Consider the following 17936-nt stretch of genomic DNA (forward strand, 5'->3'; position numbering starts at 1 on the left):
AAAAACGCTCTTGACCTTGATTATGGAGAATAAGAGTCTTTTATGCTCCAGTTTCCTGCTTATAGAAGGAGAGAGAGAGAGAGAGAGAGAGAGAGAGGGAGACAGTGGCGGATCAGCCCTTATAGGATTTAAGCGAGTTCACAGCTGAGGGAAGAAACGGTCCACATGTGAATGGAGGAGCTTGGATCGATTGGAGTGGGCTAAAAGTGTGTGGCTGTTAGGGAAAAGTCTCATCTCTGCATCTCGACTTCAACGAAAATGTATGGCTTATAATTTAATTCAATCTAACTTCATTTAAGGAAATGAAAGCTAATGGTGTCAGGTCATTATATAAAAATAAAAATAAAAGCCTAGAATTTTAGAATGACTCAAATCATCCAATCTATCCGCTAAAACTGTGAGGATGGGATATGATCCATATGTGAGTTTATTTAATTTGGTCAAACTCAGCATTGAGCAGCAGCTCAGATAATTCTCAGTTCCTATGGAATTATTATAAAATAGCTACAACCCTTTAATAGTGTTATAAAGGAGACAATGCATTAAATATAAAAAAAGACAACTTTAAAGTTCAACTGAGCATCACATAGGGGAAATTGAAACCAAACGAATATTAAAATGACATTTCCAAAACCCTAAGAATAAGCAGCTGAAACATTATTAAAGAACCTAATAATGCTGCAACAGGAGCCCTTTGCAGAACAGGAACAACATGGCAGATTAAAGAGAAACACAACATCACGTCCGACACAATCCCAACACAACTCACTGTTTTGCGCACCGACTCCCTGCGGTACTGTGACAGAAATAGTCCACGGTGCGTGTTTCTCTCCCCAGCGGTGGGTCGTCTCCTTGCTCGGCTCCAGCTCCGTCTTAAAAACAACACAGCAGCGCCATCGTGTGTCTGACCGGCGCAACTACACCTGCACTCATGCACCTGCCCCATCATCAACGGTACTATCCGTATACATTTATCATATATGGCATCTGTTACTGTAATTATATTAATTTACAAGTCTAAATTCAAATACTAGGCATACTACTACTGCTACTACAAATAATAATAATAATAATACAGATTACCAGTTCACATGAATTGCACTATTACTTAATATATTGTCAATTAAAGAATCATAATCAAAGAAATACAGGCTCTAGAGTGGATGGTCCATTTTATTTCTGACATTCAATTTTTGTAAAATAACCAAGGCAATGCCAGGCATAGAATCCAAAACCAACCATGGAGCAGTTTAACAGAATACAACCGGCATTCAGTCAGGTTTTACAGAGCAAGGTCCTAGATCTGTGTGTGGAAAAACTAATCAGACAAAACAACAAACAGAAACTGAATTCTGTAGGGAGTCTTGGTATGGGCAGCCCTCAACTCCATCAGGGTTTTTTTTTTTTTTTGAGGTAAATCTCAACACATCTGTCAGTCAGAGGCAACAGTATTGGAGAGCAGTGCTAACTGTTTTGTTTTTTTTTCCAAAATGCATCAGAAAATAAATGTGGTCAGAGTGCTACATGGCAGCTATAGATTCCATTATCATATTTGCTTACATGTCCACCGTAATAGAGTAATGATTTTTGCAAAGCACTGTGGTAAATTGAGTCTCAGAAACATCTGGATCTCAGTTGCAAGATTGACTTCAGGGATTTTAGCTATCACGCTGATCATATGTATTCATCTCTCTCCTGGTTACTCTGGAATGGTAAAATGAACATTTCAGTATAACAAATATTAGGATACTGAGGACACACTGGCTTGTTTTTGAAGTATCATTCTACCTGTAATTCAATAAGAACAAAAAATCATTTTAACTCACATGTACAGTTCAGGGTTTGATGTGGAATGTCCCATTTTTAATCTTAACACAAACTAAAGCTGTGGACAGGGTGGAAGGGGAGGAATGTAAAACTGATGTTGCTCAGTGTGAGGAGCAGCTGTGAAGGCTTGATGCATTTGTCTGGCACTTAAGCTCACAGCCCAAACAGTCACTGATGCATTTTACATGTTAACAGTCCCACAGCTGAAATCTCAGAGATGCACTGGAATGCAAATAATGCATTTCAAGATTCAAAATAAAATACTGACTGTCCATAAGATTAAGTTATAGAATCAAATATTAGATACAGAGTTTAGATTATCTTAAAACATCCACGGTAAAACTGTCCCAGACAGTATTTCACAGTTCAGAGCCTGGAGAGAGACTGCAACGACTGCAGTGTCTCCAACATGGAGTATAAACTCAGCAAATACATGTGGAATCGACAGCTGACAGGCTTCCCAGCCACTTATTTATCGCTTACTACTGCAATGCAAATCCACATACAGTTGCCAATGACAGTTATCAGCGTAAGTAGCATTTGACATTTTGTCCTGCAGGTGACATCTGCAAGACACGATTCAAATGCTTCACTATGAAAACCAAATGTGAATGAAAAATATTTAAGTCTTTGTAACCATTTCAAGTGCTGTGTTTTAAGTCAAAAGTCTAAGGAATGGAGCCAATAATAAAAAAATGAAAAAATGAGAAGTCGTTCAATACAGTAAGTCCTTATGTTCACCTTTCAGAGGAACATGTGCAAAATACATCAAACTCTACATTTCATCTCTTAAAAAACAAACAAACAAACAAACAAAAGAAAAAACACAAACAGTTTAACAGCGTTGGCCAGGTTTGATCCTACATTGATCATGTATTCATTCTCAGCCCTGCAGCCAATGCTTTCAAATGTCAAGAATAAAGTCATTCATAGTAATAAGACCTTTAGTAATAGTGGTATTACATAATACTGTTGAGAGTTAACTAGTGCGTCTCCTGTCCGTCTGCGCCATGCTGATCCCACTCCTAACAGTAGAGGGCACCGGAGTGATCACACCAGCTTGAGGACACGTCATACAGACTGGGGAGGCACCAACACTGGCTGGTCTCACAGATCAGAAGGCTTGGTTTCCCGAAAGCTTCGTACCCAGAAGTCTGTCTTTGTTCACAGGCAAGTAAAGGAACAAAGAACACTGAACCGCTGGGAAGCTTTTGGGCAACTCAAGCCCTGATCTTGTTTATATATCAACACTCCTCTGGTTTAATATATATGCCACACAGAGCAACATTTATATACATTACACACAAACAGATTGGGCTGTTTCCTTGTACCACAAACACATCAGAGGGTATTTGGTTGCTGACAGCCACAGAACAGCTTTGGAGCATTGCTAGTATAAATGACATTAGTGCAAATGCAACTCTGAAAAAAACAAAACAAAACAAAAAAAACAAAAAAAGAAATGGCAGAAAAACATTGGTAGCAAGGTTAGAGCACATCGGGGACAAACAAATAAATGCTATGGTAACAGTGGCAGCGTGCAAGCTCTACATATAAGCGTGCATCAGGACTCAGCATTCTCAAGTTTTAGTCTTTCAATTAAACACTCAGACTTTTCAACACACACACACACACACACACACACACACACACACACACACACACACACACACCTCTTTTCCGCCTGTCCCATTTGCTAAGCACTGACTGAGAGTGCCTGTGTGTGTGTGTGTGTGCGCACATGTGCGTGCTAGCATGTGTGGGGGAAAAAAAAAAAAAAAGCTGTCAAACGGCTCAATTTGCTGGTAGTAACATTTCATGGAGTGAAGTGACTGAGCAGCAGGATAATGATGGTCTTAGAAAACACAGCAGGGTGCTTGGATGTGATTGGATGGAGTGAGGGTGATTGGCTCCTGCCATGAAAGAGTCTCAACAATTGCTGGACCCAAGGCAAACTTGGGCTGGACTGGTTCAGCGGGAGAATGAGCTCGGATGAGTACCATGAATGAAGTAAAGCCAATGACAACAAAGTTTGGGCTCCTTGCCGGCTCTGTGGGCAAAGTTGCACTCCACATTTTCACAATGCTGCCGGTTCGAACACAAACTGTGCCCTCGGTTACATTTTATCTACCTCCTCTGTCTTCCCCTGCTTTCAGTCCATCTGCACTGTATGCTGTCCAATAGAGCAGTAATGTAAAAATTACCTTAAAAATAACATCTCTTTAACAATAATACAAAAGTTTGGCGATGAGGAGTACAACTGTTTTTGCTGGGACCAGCCAAACAAGTTCGATTCAAATATTGAAGCAGTATAATAGAGAAAGATTGACACATGAAATGAATTAGAGTCACTCCATGTGAACCCACTGATTCGTTCACACTGCAACACTTGACTAGACCCCACCATGTATCCTCTGCTTAGCACCAGGCTTTAGGTCATGTGATGGCCTCAAGAAAACAACATTCAGTATTTAGTATTCATTAGTACACATAACTTCTGTCATCCAACAGTGAAAACCAAAAATCTTTATCAAAACTGATGGAGAAATTTGTAGACTTTATGAAATGTTAAGACTTTGTCATTGTTTAAAATGCAACCATCAGTTATCGATAGTCTATCAAGGCTCTCCAAACCTCTGACCCATTCCTCGTGAGATCATGGCACATACAGGACTACAGCGAAAACCCAAACACTATGAAATGTTACAGCGATGAGAGTGAATCTGCACAAACAAAGGCAGGATGTGGAAGCAACCATCACATGAAAAGTCTGGGACTGAAATGAGAAGAACAAAAGCATGATTTTTTTTTTTGTTTTTGTTTTTTTGAAACGTCAATGTGTGTGTCTCATATCAATGTAAAAATTGAGGAAAGAGCTAAAATGACTGATGTTATACTTCAGTTTCATTCAGGATTTCACATTTTGTGGACATGATGTAGACCTCCCATTTATTTTTGAGATGAGATTACTGCTTTTTGTGTTGAGTTTGAACTCCTCCCGCCTCCCAAAAAAAAAAAAAAAAGACATGAAAAAAGTTATGCCCACTGTGATGAAATCATTGCTGGCATGAGTTAAACTCAGACACGTTTAGATCAACTGTTCCAAGAGACTTGCCTAAAAGTGGCAACATATTGTGAAGTTGGAATCATCTGTAATTTTTCTAAACGCTAAGTGATGAATATCTGCTGAGAGAGCGTTCTGGATTTTCTTCTCTCAAAATGGATATGAAGGGGTTGAATTTATCACATGATGGGATAGCCAACTGCTAGAATATAGGCAGTTGGAGTATTTAGATGGAGTGTTTATATGTGCATGCATGTATGTTCTGTGTGTTACAGAGGGGTTCAGAGGCTGTGCGAAGGAGGAGACTGTCCCTCAGAAGGGTAGGTGGGCTGGTCAGGCTGTGATGACAGAACACACGATGGTTCCTGGCTGTCCATTGGGGAGGCTGTGTCAGGCTCAGGTTCAGCAGGGGTCATCTCTGCCTGGGCCTGTCGCTGTGAGGACGAGAGGTGAGAGATGCAAGGGGTGGAGGTGTGAGAGAAAGATGGAGGAGAGGGGGGTATGTCCGATGTATCAGAGGGAAAAGAGGAAGACGAAGGGGGAGGATCTGTGGGCGACGGGTTCTGTAGAGAATCAGTCTTGAGGCGGGAAGAAGAAGATGGTGATGATGGAGTCTTGACAAGGTGCTGGGGAGCTGTGGGCACACCAGAGGAAGAGGAAGAGGAAGAGGAAGAAGTTTCTCCAGCTGGCACGTCAGGTCCTTTTTCTCGTTCCTGCTGTCCTGTTCCCTCCTCCTTCCGGTCATCTGGAAGAGCGCCATCTTTCTGCTTCTTGTTGGCTGTGGCTTCTTCCTGCCCAGCGGGGCTCTGATTGGCTGCAGGGGCGTTTTCATTGGGGACACTAGCAGCTGGTGATTGGCTCTTGAGTTGCGAGTGGCAAAGAGGACATGTCTCCTGGACATAAAGCCATTTCTTCAGACAGCCCGCGTGGAAGAAATGACTGCATGGAGTGATCACAGCTGTGTTCATGTCCTGGAAGGAATTAGCACAGACATTTTTTAAAATTTATTTCAAAACCACTTTGGTCAATGACATGTATTGAATAAAATTTTACATTAGTCTTGCTTTAACTTGAATCCCGCAATTAGGTTTTCAGCTCATACCTGGTAGCAGATGGCACAGATGTCGTTGTACTGTTCCAGCTGTGTGTTGCTAGCTGTGGGGAGGCTTTTGATCTTGTTTACAGCATCTCTCCTGAGCAGGAAGCTCTGCCAGCCCAGCTGGGCCCTGAGCCAGACGTTATAGTACGAGTGAACCAGGATGATGGTGCTTCCCATCACACTCCACTCCCCAAACACTGTCTCTGACACGCCATAGCACACCACACACACTGCAACCTGGCAGAGGAGGAAATCAGTGACAGTGAGACAGAGATACTGATGCCATATTGTGTGACGCTGCCTTTGTCACAGTCTGTCGTCTCGCTTTCAAACACTGTATATTGTTTTTGTGTGTGGACACTTACCAGGAATTCCAGCAACCGATATGTCCCGTTGACACAGTAGATAACTTCATCCATGTTTTCTACTGGAGCCTTACGAAACTCCTCCACCATGAAGAGAACGTAGATCAGCAGAGTGCCGAGAACCTGGGGGTGACATGGGAAAAGTGTTTTCATGTGATTCAGTTCAATAATTAATCACAAAACGTTAAAGGCTTAGGCTTCATGTTTTGGTACAATGGATACAACAGATGGGTTTTGAAAACAGGATTTCTCTTATGTGTCTACAAACTGAGCAAAATTAGTATAATTACATTCATGTTTTTTTTTTGTATGAAAATATTTCAAACAAAAAGAACAGCGCTGTGTATATGCTCTTTATATGTACATGAGCTTCTATGTGCTTGTGTGTCACCTGCAGTGAGGTGAGGATGGATGAAGAGATGATGATGAGAAGCCAGAAGTCCATGTGGAAGAACTGACAGATCATATAGGCCATGTAGGCTGGAAAGATCAGCAGGAACAGACACAGAGACACCGCTCGGAAGTGCTTCCACAAACTCCTACAGGACAGAAAGGGAGGAGAGCAAAAGAGAAGCTGATCGGCTTTATCAGTGCCAACGCATTCCTCTTACTCACATTCAGTTATATATTTTGTTATTTTACAAAAGGATTGCATGCTTGCTACTTTGAGCTAATTGTAATCATATATGTAAAGTTTTCTTGCCAAAACTTTATCCAAAGCGACTTACAGAAAGGAGAGGATAGGGCCACTCGGAGTGGGATTCGAACCGCGGCCGCCTGCAGTGAGGACTATAGCCTCAACAAATGGGGCGGGTGCTCTACCCACTGAGCTAAACAACTCCTGTTCATATCCAGTTAGTTGTGTCTGAGATATTATGACAGCACAATGAACAAGCTTTCAAGGACTTAACATTCCAAAACTTTCTCAACATGCCTTTGCCCATAGAGCAACAGTTCTCTCGCACAAAGTTCAAAATTAACATTTTACTGACTTGCCACTTTTTGATTTTGTTAATTAGCAGTTGGCGTTTAACAGACTTTATTTATTTTTGATAGAGATATGGCACTTTGAGACTCTGAAATATAAAATAAAAAAGGTAAAGAAAAAAAATGATACAAGTTAAAAAAAAAAAAAAAAACATATTAAAACAAGACTTAGAGTAAATAATTTATCTTACTTGTCTCTGGATGCTCCCAGAGCCAGAACTATGGGGTCTGCTATCTCCAGCATGGACTGCAGGATGGAAGCAACAACAATGAAGAGGATGATGGAGAGGAGGAAGGCTCGGTGGATGACCTGCAGCTCAATGAGGCCAGTCTGGACAGCAAGGATCAGCAGGGTGATGCCTTCTGTCATCCCTCTGCACAGACAGACAAAAAACAACCCGCAGAAGTGATTAAAAGTAGAGATACAGACCAACAACACATAGCAACAGACACACATGCACATACAGACATACACACTGACTGACCTGTGCATGGTGTTATCATTCATAAAGGCCCTGTAGCCTTGCAGGTAGAATTTGCAGAGTGTGAGGACCCCCAGAGCGATGAAGGAGACGGTAAAAACCAGACCCAGCAGGGAGTACGGTGTGCTGCAGCATTCTGCAATACTGAGGACGGGGAGGGAGGAGAGAGCATGTGAGAGGAGGAGAAAGGAGAAGGCGAAGCTTGTAGATAACTTTGTTGAGCAATAAACAGGAGAATCATTTCCTCTGGGTTGTGTGGAGCTTTTGCTGGATGGTAAGACTTTTACAATGTGACGTCAAGCTTATGAACTAGATTGGAAAATATATGATTATTTGCTCAAGGTAAATTCAGAAAATCCTATGATATACTGGTCTGGTTCCTATAGGCTGAGAGAGGTTTAATGTAGAAGCCTACATATTAGTAGTAAATTGTTAATGGTTCATTAAAGGTAGTACTGCCATGAGCTTAAACATTATCACTCTATCTGCAGAGATTCCTCTATCTGTAGGAATCCAGTGGCTCCAGCTATAGCTGTGGGACGGTGATGTCAGTCAGTTTGGTCCAAGACAAGGTATTTCAATTATTGCACAAAATTAACTCTGAATATACATGGTTACTTCTGTTCTAGTGTCATTATCAGGTAAATATTACCCTTTGACTAACGCTCTGATTCATGACAAAATATCTCATAAACTAGTGCCTGTTCTCAATAAAATTTGTAGAACAACTTTAGCTATGTTTTGTACCATACATTTCTCAAATTGTATGGTAAATTCAATTTTTCCAATATCTGAGTTTAGTTGCACTTAGCATATTTCATATATGGTAGCTAAGTGCTTATATTTTGAACAGGGCACATCATGCAAAATATATAGTGTAATATTTATCATATAGCAAACATTCTAAAGAGTCTGTGATGCACAACCTATGACGTCCCTCTAGCCAATGGTGCTATGGTCTCACCTGGTAAGAAAGAGGAAAAGAAGCCTCTCCCTTGAGGTAGGCTGGTCTCTGGTGCTGAAGTAGGAGTAGATCTGCAGAGCAAACAGCAGCAGCCAGAAACACATGAAGAGAACAGGAAGGACCAGTTGGTTCCACAGAGACATACCCAAAGCTAACAGCCCATACACCTCCACCACCTGCAAGACAGATATAGAAAAGAGGAGAGATGGAGGTAATTGGGACAAAGACAGAACACCATAAATATTACATATAAGGAAATCTCTCAGGACTACTATAGCTGAAACCTTGTAATAAAAACTGAAAAAGCTTACAACATTAGACCACATTAATAGTTTATTACCTGAGCCAGCTCCCTGTAGGCCGTCTTAGCCAGGTTATATGGTACCAGTAAGTTAGAAGCGAGGAAGTAAATGACCTCCAGGCCAGTGAAGATCATGGAGAACTTATTGATGAAGACAATGGTCTCCAGTGGAACCAGACACAGTCTGGCCACCAAAGGGAGAAGGTGAGCAGAGAAAAGCCAAATCCTCTTGGTCTGCATCACACAGGAACACAGCGTACACACCACCAACTGACCTGAAAGAGGATGCACGTACACACATAGACAAAACACAGCATATGCATGAATACACACCGTTAGCGACATGATTTTGGAACTACTTTTGCTGAAGTATTGTTTGTGATCTTTGTGTAATTAAGAGCCCACATGAAAGGACTTCCTGTGAGAATATTTATATCTTTCCCAAAGTGGTGACAAAATATGAGGTCACTTGTGTATTTAGTAGCTTTAATCTCCCCCTCTCTCTACGGTAGTAAATCTTTGTCACTGTAACCATGTTATTTTGGCTTTCTCAGGCTTTCACTGTGCAGCAAAATCAGCACTCAGTATGGTCTATTTATAGCATAGGAGACTCTGTCACTACTGTGTAGCAAGATGAACCGAGGTCCTATAGATCCAGAAACATAGCAACAATTTCCATTTCAAAATAGACCAGCTTTCACAGTACTGTGAATAGTAGTTGGTCTTCAGTAGATTTTATGCTAAAAGTGGTCAGGGGATGTGACCTTAAAGGGACTTTTTTTAATACTGACAAACAATTTCAAACAATCTCTAGAAAACCCCTTCAGATGGTGACTGACGACCCCTTCACCAGAAAGACTGAGGTACAGACAAGTTACACCGTTGCAAGATAAGAGTTCAGTCCTTTCCTTAAGGAGGATAGCGGATTCTCACTGTCACAGGAAATTGAGTTGACGTTTAGTACCTCTGCTCATTATATTGCAGTACTGCAAGTAAAAGATCTATGCAATTCATTTTCCATGCTTTTCTTCACTTTCCAGATGCATGTGCAAACAGTAAGGAGAGAAGAAGAAGAGAGATCAAATTGAAACAGAGCAAGAGTAACCCATAAGCTCATAAAGGAACTACTGAAGTGCATCCTCCTGGCTATGTCTGGGTTTGTGCACGATGCATTCACGCCTCATCATATATATTGTCCATGTGTGTCTTCATGCATTCATGTGTAATGTTATACCTATGAGTGCAGTGGTGAATCTGTTCATGGAGAGGGGTTCCAGGTAGACAGGTCCTTCGTAGCCAGACTCAAGTTCACTGCGGACATAATCCCTGACAAAGAAAGGTCAAAAAGTTCAATTTACAGAAAAAAATATATTGTGACTCACTGAAAAAAGTAAAGTTCATTATACTGTACAGTTGATTTGGAAATATGGATAGCAGGTTTCATTATCAGTTATGCCCATAACTTTTTAGATTATCAGGTTTATTTTTCTAATACATCATCAATATTTAGAGCCTTCACCATCCCTGGAATAAAAAAGGTCCGTCTCAGCCTCCAAGTTTAGAAAAATTCAACAGGTTTTCAGACACATAACAAATTAGACTCAGTCGTTACATACAATTAGTTTTCATTGGACAAAATTTGCTATTAGAATAACAAGCTCCGTATGCCCCTTTAAAACATACCAGCTGTGGATTAGGAAGTGGTGGCGCGTTGACTGAGGGGAGAGAAGATGAATACATTGCATTTCTGCAAGATCATGTTCTGCTTGTTCACCAGGTGTTTTCATAAATTGCTTACTCATCAATTTTGTCGCACGTATGGCTTACAATCACTGTCGACTTGAGTTACAGTCCATTTCCTTTTCCCTCTCTCTGCAGGGTTTCTGCTGAGATCATCAGGTTTAATTATAGACTTTTAAAGACTTTTTTTAATACCACTTAAGCCCCCTACGTAATTTAACACCTGTTTCACAAAAATATTAAATTATGATGGAAAACCAGCAGGATGATATGGCCTAGCATTATTTATTATCATAATCACATTTCCACTTTCAATACCTTCCAGCAGTATAACAATAATTCCTAACAATATAATGAATTAAATTAATGCAACCTGGCTCTGGACATGCAGCAGAAAAGCTATGGATTAAAGCTATGACGAATAAGAAATTAATTTAAGTTCATTTTAAGTTGTTGCTAAAATTGACACTCTTCCCAACTACTGCAGCTAGCAGTAATGACTGTTTGCTATAAGTCTGTTTAGGATTAAACAGCCCCCTGTCCACACAATCCAATGTCACAACAATCCCTGTTTCAGTTTATAGGTGTATAACATGTTCAGACAGCCAAACATTATTGTTTATGACACACTAAAGAGAATATTCTTTTCAAGAACTGCAGATACCCTGCTCCACTGTGACATCTCTCCTCTGAATTTACCCTGCTGTCCGCTCTGAGGGTGTGGGGAGATCGACCCCGCCCTCATGCAAACAAACACTGACACAGCAGAGGAGAGAAGAGAAAGGGGAGAGAGAAAGAGAAAGAGAGAGAGGCAAAAATCCCCACTCAAAACTGGGTTTTACTTGGCATCCTTTGCCCAAAGCATGCTCTGCATTATTGGATGTAACTATCAGCTGAAATTCCATTATCAGAGCAATAACAACAATTAAATTTTCCCACGCATCAACCAACAATATATTGGCTTCTGATATATCCTGCATCCCTCGTCTGTGTGTTTACCTTGAGACTTGGTGACCAGCAAACAGCAGCAGGGCCGTGAGGACGTACAGGTAGAGTTTAACCAGGTGCTGACGAGGCAGAGTCAAGAGCACCAAGCTCAGGATGTAACCTGCAAAGCAGTAACACATACAGACACACACAGTCACATACAATCAATATACAGTAAGCGTGAAAATATGAAAGCATCTCTTATGCCTCCTGTTTTGCAGACCGTATCCTCCTTTCAATCTCAAAAGTGATATACTGAATTGTGCACATGTGTGACAGATGTTTCTTATGTAATTGCAGGAAGCTATTTTTGACAGTCAAACAGTCCCTGCTGCCAATAGGCTTATCGTACCACAGTCTACTACCTAAAACCATGTCCGAAAACCTCCTCAGTGCATAGCAACAGTTACATTGGTTTTACTGCCTCTCTCTCCCTTCTTTCAGTCTGTCCACCCACAGCACACATCAGCACATACCAAGCCTACTGGCTCATTAACCAACTGCAGCCAAGTCCGACAGTGCAAATGCACACACACAGCCATATAAAAAACACACGCAGAAAACACAACACTATCCTTGTCGGTTTTCTTTCAGCTAGCTCACAGTATGAACGTCAGACTTTGTTCTGTCAACTTCACTATCACATCAAGGTTTCTGTCTTTCAGTGCTGCTGTGTCACTGGAAATACACCTGACCGGCTCCCTGTGCTGCACAGACCTTGTTTTAAGTTTCCATGATTGGCTTTGTGGCAATCTGACTCAAGGATTTATTGCAAGTAATGTGTTCTGTGATGGTAGTCTGTCTTAAAAAAAAGGTTGCTGTCCTTTAGTTAATGAGGAACACCTGTTAAAATTACATGTCATTGCTTGGATCATATAGTTAATAACAGCTGAGAGAGACTTGTAAACATATTCTCTCATCGACATTTAAGTGGAAATGACTTATCATAAAACTGGCAACCACCCAGTCATAGTGCAATTCCAGGACACAGAGTTTTTAATGCCAAATTTCACTTGGGAAATGTTGTAGAGTTCGTCACTTCACTACCTTCACTACTGAGGTTTTTGCCAGCTTGTCTGTCTGACTGTCTGTTATGTCTGTTATCAGTCAGTTATGGATTTATGTTTATTTGTTGGATGATAGGCTTGGGTAATATCCCAAGGTATGCAAAGGTACAATATACAGTAAGCAAAGCAGTGAAAGGGTTGGAGCGGGGCAGCATGTGTAAAACTGCAAAAAAAAAAATTATTATAAAATATTGGCCCAAGCCTAATAGATAATTGCATTTTTGGCACAAGGAAAAATTGTGGTGGTGGTCCAAAAATCAGATTTCTACTATTTTTAGGTATATTATCATTTTAGAAATTTTATCAATTTAATTTAAAATCTAAGTAAACAGTATTCTCACTATCACAGACACTGTTCAAATTCCCAGAGTACAAATCCAGACAGTTGTGAGGGGATGCCCTGGCAAACAACTGTTAGTGTAGGTATGTGGAAAGCCAGTGCGGATAATGCCCTTGTCGCTGCACTAGCAATTCTCAGGTATCTGGGGGTGACAGCATGAACCTGCACTCTCTAACATACTACAGCACTGTGACTCTCCCCCACTCATGGCCAACTAACTGGCCAACCTGAAAACTGAGAAAAAGGAGGATAACAGTTGAGAGCTGGGGCATGAACCACACAGCTGGAGGAGGAAAACAGGTTTTGAGGCTGCAGCCATGCATCCATTTTTTATTTTACTACAAGGTAAATCAGATAAGTACTCACACTCCACTTGTTGTCAATCAACACAAACAATCTCTCCTGAAATCACTTCAATGCACAGCCTCGTGGCTTACAGCCTACAACCATGTGCGAACATGAAACTGACCAGGCTGGGTTCAAAGGGCTGACATTGCTGACTGAAAAAAGAAATCATGCAAATACAACCAAGAGAGGTAAAACCATGACTGTTGGAACTCGACCTACTGATAAAGCCAGCAGAACAGAAGCCACTTTAGCTGATAACTCCATTAAACTGTGCAAACAAACACCTACTGCGGGTCATGATAACTTAAAGCGATAACACTGATATATCAATGGCTACAACTCTTTATACATGTGTTACGTTATCAAATGTCTTAAATGCTATGCAGTGTGGACAGAGCAAAGTATTTGTATAGTGTGATTGTTTTGTGCTAATTATCTAAGTGGTAATACAGGAGGGTTGTATATGTATTGGAACAGCCTGTGTGTTTGTGTGTGTGTTTGTGAGACAGCAACACTAACCTACGTAATGCAGGTAGAGCGCCAGGTATTTGTACTGGAACAGGGGATTGTTGGAAAGGCTGGAGCGCTGGATCTTCTGGAAGAAGGAGCTGACATCCCAGCGGTAGAGGACATCCAGCAGCATGATGCTGGGAACACGCAGACCCACATTGAGTACCGCCTCAACACGGTCCTTCACTGCCATGGCCTCAGCTTAACCTCTGATCGGCAGGCAGAACTGGCCACTAAGACGGGATGTTTACAGTGGGTGCACTGCGGAGAAAGAGAGACAGCACAGAAAAGATTTAATATAATGCAAAGAAGTAGGGATGCAGTTCTCTATCAAGGGAGGTCACAGAAAGGCAGAGAGAGACAGAGGAAGTATAGAGGAAAGCAGGCAAGACAAAACAAATAATTTCATGTGAAGCATAATTACAGTCAGCAAAACTGCTTGTAAATGCAGTGAGACGTGCATATAAAACACATGAACTGTTAACTATTCTATGACCCCAAATAGTTTATTTTCCCAAGTACAGCTTCACTACCTGCCAACAGCAAATGATTCCCTGTTTGGCAGATGGGTAGTGTTAAATTCCCACCCTTTTAACAAAGAGCATAATATTTAATGAGGCCATTCATATTTCAGGCTGAAGCTAAACAAACATGTACATCTTCTACTTGCAGAGTCATTGAAAACTAGCTATGACTTCTCCTCATGGGTTAAGGTTGCATGTGAGTCAAACTCCTCAGACTGTTTCACCTGGTTTGAAGGCTATAAAACTAATATTCCACCATTTATATTAACAAAACAACAGAAAATACTTGTCGAAACACTTTGAGAAAGACCTTTTTTTAAATAATGAACAGTCAGCCATAAAATTACTGCCGGCAAACACTAGTTTATAGAAGAACAAGAGGTACTGCTACACTTTTAATGTGACGCATAAATATGTTTAGACATGATGTTACTGGTGACAGTTAAAGCCTTAGGCTAATGTATACTAAGCTACACACTGGGGTAAACTCAGCATTTTCTTGCCTAATCCACTGAAACCAATTGCACTCACTGTCAGATATCCGATTTCTAATCACAAAAGTGAACACTGCTCATTTTGGACTTAGTGCTACAACTTGGTACTGAAACCTAAGCTGTTGAAATGAATACCTGCAACAAATTCACACAGCGAATGTTTCTGTGTGTGCAGGGTGGATCAGCCTGATTGGTGAGTTAACAAAACTAAACACTACTGCCAAATATAACTCATTTTGTTTGCTGCCTGTGTATCATGTACTTCTCTGCTGCTCAGACAGGAATGCAGGAAACACGATCCTGGGAAAACAGCTAGTTTGGAAAAGGATGCAACTGCTCCACAGGAATATCAGTTCCAAGAGTGAGATTATGTATAGTATAGTACACGCCAAAGGTTTGCTGGGACGAGAAGTGGTTAAATGAAAAACTGTTTCACCCAGTACTATGATTTGCATAGTCAAATATATCAGTTAATAATCACTCTAGACTTGATTATATGGAAATGAATCCAGACCTTTCCGTTTGCTTTCACACACTTACCAGCTGCACCAAATTTAACATGAGCACTGCAAAGGCAACTGCGAAAATACTATGTTGCAATGTCCATGGATTAACCATCTTAAAAAGTCTTTACTGAGGCACTTCATCACATTGATGCAAAAATCTTAAACCCAATACTTTCATAAAGCTGTCCAGCTCATTGATTTGCAGTATTGCCCAGCTACAATGGCCTAACACTGTCAAAGATATTGAAGAGATTTATACCTCAGTAAATAGTGTCAAAATCTCTGATAGCTAACATTTCTGTCATCTCAGCCTCTCCAGTATACGCTGACAACACACCACAACATTGTTTATAACCTCATGTGCTCAAAGAGCAAATATTTATTTTGACCCATGTTTACCTGTCCACTTACATCTATGTGACTATGCATGAGTCATGGATAATAATGTTCCACATATTATATTGTATTCCACAGAATCTGTGATCTACCAGTGTAACATAAAACCTGTCAATTCCCACTTTTACAATCTCGCTATTGTGTTGTTGTCATCACCAATATTATTGGTACTGCACAGTAGTTTAGGGGTTGCAGTTCTGTATTATTTCCTTTCCATTTCTGAATCCTAATTCAGTAGCAGCTGCGACACAAAATTCTCCAAAAACAAACAAACAAACAAACAAAAGCCCATTAAATTAAAGACCATCATCTCATGTATCATAAATGATTAATCAGTAGAACAGTTTGATTCTAAAGAATTCAAATAAACCAATCAACGTTGACCTTGCTCTCCTGCAGCAGAAAAGGAGCTTCAGTAAATTTACAGTAACAAAAAGTGAACTGACTCCAAAAACACAGCTCCTGCAGTCTTTAAGGAAATTCTTTGTTTACAACCCTGAATTTTAGGCGCTAAACGACCATCTCACTTGAGAGCCCACTTTGATGCACATTTTAAAGGAAATCTCAGTCGGGACGCTATTTTCTAAAGAAACTGGTCGAAAACCCCAGTTTGATCATTCAACCTCAAACTCCTCATGTGGCACTTACAAGACAAGTTTCCAATATGTTTACAACACCCGGGACCTCTTCAAAGCTACCAATAGCAGAGTTCCCGTCCATTAATATCCCTGTACCCCGGGACAGGATCCTGATAACTTACATAACTGTGAATTCATCACGACTATCACTGGCCAGAGTGAGATCACTTCGCAGAATCCGAGCTTATATAACGCAGCCGTCTACCACTGTATTTTTATCTCTCTTAATCCATTAACAGCTACAGGGTATGGTGTAGTTGTACTTAGTCTAAACGGGTGTATTTATACCATTACTCGCTTAACTGATATACCGGCACTACAAACGTTACGGATGAGTGACTGCTGCATCGATTGTGGTACGCCATGAACTCTAGTAACCCCTCTGTCTCGACAGAGGAAAAAGATCTCTTAGCTTCGCCGCAAAACGCTGCAATACTTTGCTAACCGGACTGGTCTGAATGTAGCAGAGTAATATCGGACAAGCAAAGCGTATGAGTGGCTTCGTATTTTCTGGGAGAGTAGGAAATATAGTCGTAACAATGTTGGTGTTGTGTAGATATGATGAGCTGCAACGAGCAGGCAGCAGGCATAGTGCCAACAATTCAAGCTAACGTAGTCAACTAGCATCGCTGTCACTTAGCTACTGTCAACAACCGAGCTCACTTCAACCCACCGGAAAATAAAACATACCCCAACAGTTAGCTCGGTCCTAGTGTTGTAACTTTAGACGCGACCACAATCATTCACATAACGAAGCAACACGACGGTTAAAGATAGCTTTGAAGATTAGCACAAACTGTTCCCCTGCTAGTCACTAAGTCTAACTGTAGGCTGGCTAACAGGCAGACTATGGCGCATGGCCAAGATTTACAAGAAAAAAGAGAACTTACATTTGAAGGACGATGTTCGAAATATGTACAACGGTTTCGGGATGCTTTTCGGGTCGGATATCGACCATTTTAACTCGGCACCGCCCGAGTTAACGGTCCTTTCGATGGAAGCGCCTCACACTCAAAGGATGCGGCCCATCCGCTCATCTCACCTAGCAGCCATTATCCAAAGTACCAAGAAGGACGTACTGAGCATGCGCAATATAGCCTGTCCCATTAAAATTGTAAATCTTATCAATAACGTCCTTTTGGCCCCACACTTGTTATACCGATAATATAATATGTTATATTATAATATATTTCTAGATTGTTTACACTGATGTATCAGTTCATAAGTAGAAAGAAAACAATAATCTATCAATTTGTATATTTGTGTTTAAACAACATACAAATAATAATAATAATAA

General features: G+C 40.8%; 1 protein-coding gene across 1 annotated transcript; it reads right to left on the minus strand.

Annotated features, from left to right (window-relative positions):
- Positions 1-1155: 1155 nt before the first annotated feature.
- On the minus strand, positions 1156-17804 carry LOC139607596 (RING finger protein 145-like). The gene is made up of 12 exons (XM_071460589.1): positions 17530-17804; positions 14091-14342; positions 11829-11937; positions 10324-10415; positions 9129-9364; positions 8789-8964; positions 7828-7968; positions 7534-7716; positions 6747-6894; positions 6356-6478; positions 5994-6227; positions 1156-5862 (listed from the first exon to the last, which is right to left on the minus strand). The coding sequence occupies exons 2-12, from the start codon at positions 14272-14274 to the stop codon at positions 5173-5175; spliced, it is 2316 nt and encodes a 771-aa protein (XP_071316690.1). The 5' UTR covers positions 14275-14342; positions 17530-17804; the 3' UTR covers positions 1156-5172.
- Between the last annotated feature and the right edge of the window lie 132 nt (positions 17805-17936).

The sequence above is a fragment of the Trachinotus anak genome, unplaced genomic scaffold (genome assembly GCF_046630095.1).
Source record: "Trachinotus anak isolate AG129_WGS33_773 ecotype Australia unplaced genomic scaffold, CSIRO_AGI_Tana_v1 ptg000024l, whole genome shotgun sequence".
NCBI lineage: Eukaryota > Metazoa > Chordata > Actinopteri > Carangiformes > Carangidae > Trachinotus > Trachinotus anak.

Coding starts and splice junctions, on each gene's coding strand:
- LOC139607596 (XM_071460589.1), bottom strand. CDS start 14,274: ATGGCAGTGAAGGACCGTGTTGAGGCGGTACTCAATGTGGGTCTGCGT. Junction 10,416..11,828: donor GCTGGTCACCAAGTCTCAAG/GTAAACACACAG, acceptor TTTCTTTGTCAG/GGATTATGTCCGCAGTGAAC. Junction 6,479..6,746: donor CCATCCTCACCTCACTGCAG/GTGACACACAAG, acceptor TGTCACCCCCAG/GTTCTCGGCACTCTGCTGAT.